General features: G+C 32.3%; 1 protein-coding gene across 1 annotated transcript in view; it reads left to right on the forward strand.

The window, feature by feature from the left end:
- The window catches only part of LOC106683071 (sodium-independent sulfate anion transporter), a gene marked incomplete in the record, with an annotated part of 25,566 nt that extends 15,358 nt beyond the window's left edge, over positions 1-10,208 (forward strand). The window contains 8 exon segments of the mRNA XM_067053533.1: positions 1,424-1,589; positions 2,962-3,126; positions 3,993-4,151; positions 4,262-4,402; positions 4,538-4,683; positions 5,089-5,235; positions 9,441-9,585; positions 10,015-10,208. Coding sequence (XP_066909634.1) covers positions 1,424-1,589; positions 2,962-3,126; positions 3,993-4,151; positions 4,262-4,402; positions 4,538-4,683; positions 5,089-5,235; positions 9,441-9,585; positions 10,015-10,106 — 1,161 coding nt within the window.
- Positions 10,209-11,702: the final 1,494 nt, after the last annotated feature.

The following is an 11,702-nucleotide window of genomic DNA, read 5'->3' on the forward strand; positions in this document are numbered from 1 at the left end:
TTATTGTATCTCTTTTTTTCTGATTATACCATGTATGTGTAATTTTTAATGATTACGGATTGATAAATATGCTGTGTGAGATTGCTATCACCTGCGACCTGATGTATTTAGGCAGCATAGATAAATAAAGTATTTCTCTCTCTCTTTATTAAAACACCAGTTTGTCACAATTTAACAAAGTATTAAATATTTATTAAGTTTTAGCTCGATATCTCTCAACACGGCAAACAGTGATTGTTGTGTTTTATAAACATGCAACAAAGTTGAGCTATTTTTAGAATGAAGGCACCAGTAGTTGTCAGTGGATCAGTGGTTAACACATACAAACTATATAAGATACGACTATGGGAAAATAAAATACATATAACTGTCCTCCGCATACATTATGAAGAGGAATCATCTAGAGATGACCTTAATAATTTGAATATTAAGCACTCTTCATTATCTGTTTCTTCCATTCATATAAATCCGTGAAAATCCCAAAAGTTTGGGGAGTATGAACTAGAAATTTCCCAGAATGATATTCAAGCTCAATTCAATCAACAATCGTCGTCTATCATGAATCCTGTTGGCATATTTGGAATTTATTTCTTGACCAAGAGCCTTCAAAAATGGATTATCCTGGCCTGGAAAAATAATATTTAGTTACAGAAATGAGCAAAGGACCCAACTCCTTGTGTGATCGCTTCTAATAAATGGTAGACATACCAAGAAAATAAATGAGAGCTCTAAAACGACTAAAGAATAAAAAGATACTTAAGAAAAGCAAACAAAATCCCTAGGAAACCAACCCACAGTGGAAAAGGAGAAGGAAGAAGAGGAAGAAATTCTTCTTATTCTGAAGAGGAATATTCGGGAGCAGTTCCTTTACATGATATTAGTCTCCCTGAAGCTGCATTATACCAATGCTAATTTTCACCAGATGATTTATTATTCCAACTAAGCAATTATCACTTATGTCTCAAAAAATTATTAATTTTTTTTTTCTCTATATTTTAGATATAACTATTCATAGCACAAAAGATTTAGATATCGTATCAGTCCACAAAATAATGTAAACGTTATAATAAATCATGTTGTTGTGAGTAATTCAATTTTTTCCTTCATGTAACTAAGATGTGTCAACTACTGGTGTATTAACATGCATTCAAACATAATTTTGTACAAACAATTATGTTAACTATTTGTTTCACCTTCAAGGTTTATTTTAACTTATAAAGGTAAATAGAGTATTACGAATGGAAAATAAAATACTCCATTTCGGCAACGCAATAATCACTGTCAAACTAGAATTTAACTTTCCCTCGTAAGTATATAATTTTGTTCGCCCACGATCGGGTATTATGAAAGTATTTATTTAAAATTATAAACTAACAATAAAACTGCATCTTTCATGTTATACAATTGTCTTCTTTATAAACAGAAAGCGCAGGAGTTGAAAATTCCGCAGACGTGGAAATACGCTAATGTAGTGAAGAAAGGACTCTGGTTAGTGAGCCTCGGAAGGAATTTCTTGGTCGTAGTGGCAGCCTCCTTCGTAGCCTGTCTTTATAAGAACAATGGCTTTCAGGCACCTTTTGCGACCACAAGTTTGTATCTCATAATAGAGTTTAATATATTAGTTAATAAGCAACACATATAAATATTTAGTTAGTTTAATTGAATTAAAAATCGATTTTTTAGACTTTATATATGCTATTTATTATAACTATTGATAACGAATCAAAGATTGAGGAAATCTTGTATCAGCCATTATACAAATTTGGTACAATTTAGTCATTTTTGTTTTTATTAATGTGAAGCGTTGTCATTTTTTATTTATTGCTATAGGCAATGCTTCATGACGACTTTCTGATGTAGGTGCTCACAAAATATCTTAGTTTTCGTGATATCGAATTAAAAAAATAATAACCAACGTAGAAGGCATATTAGTATATATCAAAAGACAAAAACAAACAACATTGTGAAAATGCTGTATGAACAACCATCAAATGTTTGATCAAGGAACAGTGCGTTGTATGTTGAGTAAACAAATAAACTCGCGTTATCGTTAGGTAGTGTTAAGTCTCGTTTTCATTGTATCTTAACCCAAATATTGATGTTATTGACAAAAACAAAACATAAAATATTTTATATAACTTTTTTATCCAATATTCCTCCCCTTATTTTGATTGATGGATATTCTGCTGAATTTACAAGAATAACTAGCGTTGTTATTTACTATACTATATTGATGTTCACGCAAATTGCACATCATACCATTATTAACTAAATTAAAACTCATACAAACATACATCAATGGGAAGTATAAATATTTACGAACTAAAAGTACCCATCAAAATCAGAAAAGGATATGTTGAGTAATCGAAGGTTTACTTGAAACTTATTCTTATGTGGGAATATCGTAATTTCTTTCAACTGTTAAAATTATTTCAAATAATTTAGAGGGCTGGTGGTCCGGAAGCCTTCCCTTTTATAATTGTTGGTGTTATCACCTCTTGAGAGATTGTGACACGTTGACATACATATCTTTAACATAAATAGACTTATGCCTCTTGGTGATTTCTTAGATAAAAAGTCTGAGAGGAAGGATTTATCAACTTAGAAAGAATACCAATATAGAAAAATTAAGAATACCTATTGTTTTGCGAAAAATGGAGATTAGGTCAATGTATTTTTACATAGTTAATACATCCTATGGAGACTAAAGAATACTTTTTGAAGGACCTCTGGTTGTTCTGCATCCCACACATGCCTAACTATTTCATAATGAGTATCAGTATTTAAACTGGCTGATAGTTTTCTCTTGGATTAATGGTGCATTCTAGGCTGATAAAGGGCCCATACACTGATATATCTTCATCTTGATTTGATACTGACGATATTGTGAAATATTGAAATAAAGTATTTGCTAGGTAATTAATTTATATCGAAGCTAAAAGTAGTTTTGTAATGTTTCAGAAGCTGTGGAGGGCGGTATCCCCAGCCTGTCCTTTCCACCATTTAGCACCCAGATAGGCAACCAGACCTATGATTTTATGGAAATGGTCACAGAGTTGAGAAATGGATGCATTATCATTCCCATCATAGCTGTATTGGCGAATGTAGCCATAGCAAAAGCATTTGGTGAGTAGTAAATGAGTAATGAGTAAATGTTGAAATCAGATATTAAAAATGAAAACAATATGACTAGTAATAAATATAAACTATGGTACAAAATATTAATTAGAATATTCCAATAATAAAGTATCACCCTTCTGTTCCATTTTTTAAAAAAAATCATGAATTATATTATAACCGGCAAAAATCATTTCTCAATACTTCCATCATTTCGCTAAGCCATTATTTAACAGCCTAACTTCAGTGGGAGTCCAAAAACATTGCCAACAACTATTACATGATTAATTTTTAGTTTTAGGGTATAAGGTTAACGCAAACCAAATGTGAGCTCCATCACCAAGAATATATTAAACAAAAATCGCATTCAAAAATAATTTGAAACCAAAACACCTTAAAATGCATTTTATCAGTAAAACGGCTATTCTCAGGAATAAAATAATTCAATTCATGAAATAAAGACCAAAAAAGAGGCTAAGGAAAATAATGGGAGGGAAGGGTTTACGAAAGATGATACAGAAATCCTTACATGACATACAAATCCAATAAATGCCTTGAAGCTTATATAACACCTTACAGCAGTATCTAATAAATTACATAACCAGTTTAAACTCTGGAAAACCAAACTACATCACTATAACTATTTTTACAGATCATCTCAATAAAATAAACAGCATCTTCTTCATAAAAAAAGATCAGAAAATTTTGACCTTACTAAAAATTTCTTTAATCATAAAAAAAAAAAAATTGGTCACTTTCAATAAATGGGTCAGGTAAAATTTTAAAAATACTTCTCTCCCAAGCAAAAATAATTTTTATCTATGGAAACTTCTATAAACTATTTATATCAATGCTACTATTCTTTAATCTTACAGTGAACGGACCTGTTGAGGCCACACATGAGATGCTGACCCTTTCTATATGCAACATTATCGGCTCCTGTGTCCAATCTATGCCAACTGCTGGTGCCTTCACAAGATCTGCTGTGGCCAGTGCTAGTGGAGTCCGTACTCCTATAGCAAACATATATGCAGGTAGTTCAACAAAATTTAAATTGTTGTACAAAAATTTGTTTATTCTTAATTCTCTAAATGTATTAATAATTGCTTGGCCATTATTTCATTTTGTTAATCCATTGTTTCAGCCGGGCTTGCTTTGATGGCTCTGGGATTCCTCGGGCCATATTTTCATTTTATCCCAAGAGCATCTTTGTCTGCAGTCCTCATAAGTGCAGTTGTGTTTCTGATTGATTGGAAAATCTTTCGCTGTTTATGGAAGAAGAGTTGTGAGTATTTTTTAAATTAATGTTGTAATGTTTACTTTTCCCTTTAGCATAAACTCTTTATTGTACTTCCATGTGTGAGAATTGTTAATTATTCAAAATAAAGAAGTATTTGAAATAACTCCTGCTTAACAACAGGGCTGGACTTCTTCTGTGTGACATTCACACTGATCAGCTGCCTCGTACTGGGAGTAGAAATTGGACTTTTGATTGGAGTGCTGATGGGAATCACTCATTTAGTCTATAAGAGCTCCAGGCCTCCTCTCAGCATAGAACCGGGCAAGGTATATTATTCAAATAATTAAGGATTGATTTTAACCATTAACATTTCCTTGTTTCTCTCGAACACTAGACAATTAATAGTGAAAATATAAGAAAACAAAAGAAAGAGAAATTCATCCAAAAATGAGATCACCTAATTCAAAGTCTGAAATCAATAAAATTTCTAAAATATTCATAATTAACATTAAGATAAATTAACTTAACCACATTAAGGTATCACTTCTTGAATAAAAGTCTGGAAATAATGGAAGTTAATTCTTCAAATTGCTAGATTTCCATAAAAACATCAAATAATTATTCTAGAGTTCAGAATTAAAAATTCTCAATTTTATGTAATATAAGTTAAATGTATTATTGAACATAATAAAAAATGTCAATGATATTAATAAATTTAAAAATGATACCAGGAATTGATAACTGTGAGTGGCAGGAATGGGCTCTATTTCTCAGCGACAGACTATTTTAATGGTAAGCTTCAAAGACACGCTTCTGGCTCAGACACAGTTGTCATAGACTGTTCTACCTTCTTAGGCATTGACTTCACAGCAGCCAAGGTACTCTTGCTTTACTGTGATATAAAAATCTTATTTATGCATAAAAAATTTGTTTATGCTCATTTCTTGTCACTGGTCTTTTATGTTAAATAGTAAACAAATGACTCATTTCTTGGAGACAAAAATAATACTGGCATGTTATGAAATGAAAATTGAATGTTTTTGGAGATAAAATCAAATTGTGGTGCTCCCAACCCCAGGTCATTGTATCACAATCACCTTCAAGCACTCCAGGATGGAGGAATACCTTTAGCAATGGTTTCAATTCCGAATTTTGATTATTATGGAATTCGTATAATAATATCAGATTATGGGTGATTTTTTCCATCTTAGAGTAGTTCTTAGATACCCTTAAACATCAAGTAATTGCACGTAAAATGCCTTCTGTTATCTTCCAACATTTAAGCAAATATGATTTCCAAATTGATTAATTATCATAAAGATGCTGTGTCATTTGACATATTAGAAAATGAACACAAATAATTGATGACATGAGTCCAACTGAATCTTTTCAGCTTGCTACCTCAGTACCGGTACTAAAGGCATGGAAATAAACCCTCTGAACAAGGACCATGTACTTATATTTTGCCACATATTGTCTGGAGTTCATGATTAACAGATCAGGATGATGGGGCCTACATCCTGCACACTGAGGGGGCCACACATCTTTAAAAAAATAATAAATAAATGACTGATAAGTTACAGTTGATGTTACAATATTTGGACTCTCCTTTCCCTTTAGGGAGATTCCATAGCTCCCAAACCTTCCAGCAGTCCCTCACTCTGCAAGGCCTAGACCCGCTACAGCTACATGTAGTATAATATGCATTGAGCCTGTGGTCACCGAGCATTCTAAGTAGTCATCTTAGCAACTTCAAGTCTGAAGTAGTGCCAGTTCAAACCTGGCCTATACAGATTAAAACTACTCCTAGAATAATTTGGCATATATAAGATTGACATAGGTACTATCCTACAGATCAAATAGACTGGTCGAGGAATTCTTGAAAACCACCAATGCATCTATATAGCTGTCATGAGAGTGCATAAATATGTTTTCAGAATTTGTCATAAATGGAAAGTAGGGTTTGAACCGGTACGTCGAAGAATTTGTCTTATAAGCATACCTGGAAAGTTCTACAACTATAATTTCCTAAGTATATCTTTTACCCAGAAAAATATCTGCTTAAAAGGATGCCTTTTATAAACTCCTCGAAACTTCTTGGATGTATCAAGATATGATATGAAGGTAATAGAGATATTAATGCTAAGCTGGGAAGGAATATGCCAGCAGATATTTGAAAGCCACAACCTCAATGTTGTGATGAAAGGTAACATAGAAAGGCTAATTAACATTATGGCATCCAGAAACCTGGCTGAGGGAAATACTATCTATCCCCACAGGAATATCCATAAAGAGACTTGGATGTCACTGGATCAGGTAGTGGTAAATCAGAGCTACTACATCCTTAAAAGACGCCATAAGAGAAATCTACAGAAAGTAAGGAAATACAGAGCAGTTAACGTGCATTCAGAAAATTTTGCCAGTGCAATACATTTAACTGCTAAAATCTGCTCAATAATCCAAATCAGCAGATAAATCCAATTTATAAAAACATGTTCAGAGAAAGGTGAAGAATACCGAGACACATTATACTGTGATAAACTACTGTATTCTAAAATATGCCAAAAGCAATTATCAAGGTCAGGATATTAAAAGGTATTCCTCTGTCTTTGATACAACAATAATGGAAGCAGCTGAAAACGCATTAGGAGCTTACGAGAAGAAACTTTGGCCAACATGGTTCAATGAAGAAAGTAAAGCAGCCAAATGAAGCCATGACAAAAAAACTACAAGGAGTTTCGTTAAAGAAAAGTAAAGGAAGAATGAACTGCATGAAATAACGACGGGAGAAAGGGAGAGAAGCAGAAGATTTAACAAATAAGTCGTAACAAAGAAATGAGAGATTTCTTCAGATTGGTCAATGAAGAAAGAAAGCCCATACATATAAACTAAAATCCCCTGAGAATAAAGAAGGTTAATTAGTCACCAACAAGTTTAGAGTTGTTGCAGAATGTATGAATTACTTTAACTTCCTGAACTAAAGAAACAAAGTAACTAGAAAAGGATTAAGGACCCAAATGGAGTAAATCCATAGAAGCCAGATGAAAGGAAAATAATTGAACACCAAGCTCCTTAATTAAGATAAAATTGCTGATACAAATTGGAAACTCAAAAATAAGACTCCTGGTTTTGAGGCACTCCCTATGGAACTAAAAGTAGTGAAAATGCATTACCAGAGCTCGTCCTCGTGGTATGAACCAATGTGGATATATCCACAGGCAAAAAGGATAACAGGCTTGTATGGAGCGACTATCAAAGCATCTCAGTACTTTCCTGCACCATTAAGGTACTACTACACATTTCATGCCCTAACCTGAAAGAGATCTCGGTTCCTTTCACTGTGGCTTTAGGAAAGGAAGATCCACCTAAGACCAAATATTCTGTGTATGGTCCATTCTTGGAAGGGAATGAGAATTTAAAACAAAAATTCATGTACCTTTCATAGATTTTAAGGCATCATGTGGCTATATACCTGAAGAGTTGTACAATGGCTTTAGAGAATTTAGTATACCTGAGAAATTTATACACGTGGCATGGCAGGATGTGAGATTTACCATTAGGACAAATGGTGAAAGATCTGATGAATTTCTTGCAAGAAAGGGACTGCTGAAACTGGATTCATAAGCCTATTTATTGTTTAATCTGAAACTTGAAACTGTAAGAGATACAAATCATATTTAGTAGATATCTAGGGCACTCCTACCTTGGCACAAGAGAGACAATTGCAGGAGGCCAATACCCCTAACCGGATTTTCACAACATGATAAAAAATATCAAAAAAATAAAATTTAAAATAAAATGAATTGCAAATTGAACTTTATAGACAGCATAAAAAATAAAAATGGAAAAAAGAGGAGTTACTATGACAAGACTACTAAGCGAACTCAACAATTTATAAATTAAGTAATAATAAACATATAAACTTTGTAACGTGGCATAACTTGTTCAAAAAACTTACACGTTAATTGAAAACAGTAATTTAGACTTAAATATTGCAATTACAACAGTTAACAAATATTAATGGAAGTCATGTAAAGCACATATTTTAATTTAAGGTGAGTTATATGCTGTGAAACTAATCAAGAAAGTTCTAAATGAAATTAAATTTAAATATCCATAATATGGAATGAAAATAACTTGGGACAATATGATATTAATTTCATATTACATCTGCATTTATATATTGATTATAAATATTTGTCAGAAACAAATAAATATTCATTGAAGCAGAGATAATTATTTTTACATTGGTGCAGCAGATTGAAGATAAAATAAATGGTGTTATAAGGACACCAAGGAGAAGGAAAGGAACTAAAAAGAATAATGAAAGAATAGCCTTGGGAAGCAATTCTATGAAAAGTAGTATACAAGGTGGTAGGATAAGTAATCTAATATAATTAACATGGTATTAAAGAGGGGACAGAACCAAGCGGGTTGACCAAATAAGGCTTTATTAGCAGTAGCTGGATGATATGGATACCTGTGTATCAAATAGCTGCTGCACATCTTTATTGCTCAAAAGGTGTGGGCAGTTGTATTGCATTATCCATGTAAAATAAATAAGGAGGCATTTTTACTCTAAGTAATTGGAAAAACAGATAGATTGCATTGTCTTCAGAGAAGTAGATAAGGTGATCTTAATTCAGTATAGCAATCAGAGACGTTAGAGTTTGAGACCCCAACAGGAATCCATTAAAAAAATGTATCAGTTCATTGGGTCAAGCGAATCAGGCGGTTCACTATATAGCAAGAAATCATAATCAAAGTGAAGGAAAAGAAGAGAGGATGTGACCCCAGTTAATTATATGTCATTGATCAATGACTAAAACAGTTTAAGGATAATAACAAGCTTTCAGGTTATTCTTGAAATGCATAAGAAACAACCCTGATGTATTTAAGAGGTTTGAAGGTGAATAGGTAGGATAATTTCCTAGAGAAATGTATTTCCACTCTACAGTTTGAAAAATAAATACTTCTAGGTCCCTAAATGGACTATCATTATTATCTGCTAAAAAAAACTCATGATTTCTACACTGAACCAATATTCTGTTCTAAAACGATCTGACTAATTGTGTTTTTGAAGGGTTTGGCATCCTTGACGAACTCATTCCAAAAAAGAGGACAGAAGTTGAACTTAGTGAATGTACCAAGAAAATGGAAAAAACTACTTCTCAGTGCCGGAGTCAGGGAGGAATATATTAGAAACGAACCAATGGATGAAATTAATTGTAAGTACATTCAGAATATCCTTATGAATACTGTTAAATATTTTTTAAAAAATGGGTTGAGATGTTAGGTATAGGGTAGGTCTTCCAACAAGTGGCAATCCTTGCAACATGTATGAAATCCAGTATGAATTTATCCACATTATCAGCTGAAACTTTGGAAATGTCACTTAGGACATTATGCATTTTTTAAAATAAATATTCTAAACTTTGTTGTAATCCATGATTTTATATTGAATCTAATAACAAATCGGGACTTAGTATTATAAAATTCAACGTATATTTTATTCACTTACAGCAAATCATTCATAGGCTACATCTCCTTAATCCTGTTTTTAGTTTATAAACACTATTAGGAATATTTTAGACTTTCATAACTAAATTATACAAAATCAAAACCATGTTTTCTTAATTTATTTTTGTTTATTGCAGGTGAGAATATGCAACTATTACTGCAAATTGACGAACCAACAAAGAAGGAATTAGACCAACACACCAATAAGGAGCCAAATCATACGGCATAGTCTTTAGTACTGAAGTTGAGAAATACCCCCTTAGAATTCAATATTCTTGTTATAAGTCTTATGATCATGCCAAAATATTTTTGTAATAAATTTTTTAAACTATTTTGCAACATTTACTCATATTATAACTTTCTCAACACATATAATTATTAAAAGATTATTTAGAATTTTATACATACCTTAAGAGTTCTTTCAGACCAAGCCTGTCAGTCTAGTGCAGTCACATTAAGTTCATCCAGCTGACTAAATTTTAGTAGCATTGAGACAGATTAAATGTGACTGGATTGATAAATGCGCTTGAACTGAGAAAACTAGAACACTATTTATGGTCATGGAAACCATTATCATGTAGATAAGTAGTTTATTAGGAATAAAAGAACATTAGTTTTCTAGACCACACCACCAATGTTATGTTAGTAGCAAGCCGATAATACTTTTGCCTGGAAAGTTTTTGGGGCTAATTACGAATTTCAACTTTGTAACATCAAATTTTTCATGAAGTATAACTTTATTGCTTACAACTTGAAAACCATGTATTATTTAAACAAATCCTAATATTCATTATGTACGAAATGAAAGAAGAGTAAATTACTTACAATTTTGATACTAAAAATTTCAACAAATTATTAATTTTTTTTTTATTCTTTTGGAAAAGTTTGAGATGACTAAGTTCAAATCCACAATCAGCAACTTAAAAAAACACAAATCACCAAATTTTCAGAACTTCTCGAAAGTTTCCACTGGGGATCTAATTTCGAGTTGACTGGACTATAACATATGAAATTGGATCCAATGCCACACCTAACCCCTGCCCCTAAAGATAAATCAAACTTTTTATTACCTAGACCCAAATTTACAAAAGTATAACTTTATATAAAAAGTATTCACTAATATTATTAGTGATAGAAAATGAAGACTAAACTTAAGGAAACATGGTTCAAATTGATTTTTTTTTTTTTTTATTAAACCATTTTAAGGAATTATTTAATCACAAATCTTGGTAAATCAAACTGGTTAGAACAACATAAACCAATATAGAAATACTTTTTTTTTAATATCTTTATTGAAATTTACAACTGTATATTATATAATACATTCAGTAAATTTGATCTTAGATAAAATGGAGTGCTACAGGCATGTAGATAAACTTCCCATTGGTAGCACTCTAATGACATTTAACATTAGCTGGACTCGAAGCCATCTTCTTTTCAGGCGTCTCGGAGGATTGTCAGGAATGGAAGAGGATGCAAGGTTAGAAACTGGGGGGTTTGAGTGGTTAGGGAGTTTATAATGGAAGGTGTGATATCTGGTTCAGGCTAGAACGGTTACATAGGAAACGTTAAGGTCTTTATGTATGATTTTATTTGTGACAAAGTAAGGAGTATTGAGGATTTTACGAAGGATTTTGGATTGAAAGGATTGGATAGGAGAGGAATTTGAAGGTTTAGTGGAGCCCTAAAGCTCAACTCCATGTGTCCAGATTGCCCTTATTACAGTCATGTAGATCAGTCTTTTGTAATGAGTTGGAAGTTTAGACCGTTTGTCTAGGAAGTGCTGTAATAGTCGAAATCGACGTGCAGTTTCCTGTCTTTTCAG

This window comes from Halyomorpha halys, unplaced genomic scaffold (genome assembly GCF_000696795.3).
Source record: "Halyomorpha halys isolate HHAL.00 unplaced genomic scaffold, Hhal_1.1 Scaffold461.1, whole genome shotgun sequence".
In the NCBI taxonomy this organism is placed as follows: Eukaryota; Metazoa; Arthropoda; class Insecta; order Hemiptera; family Pentatomidae; genus Halyomorpha; species Halyomorpha halys.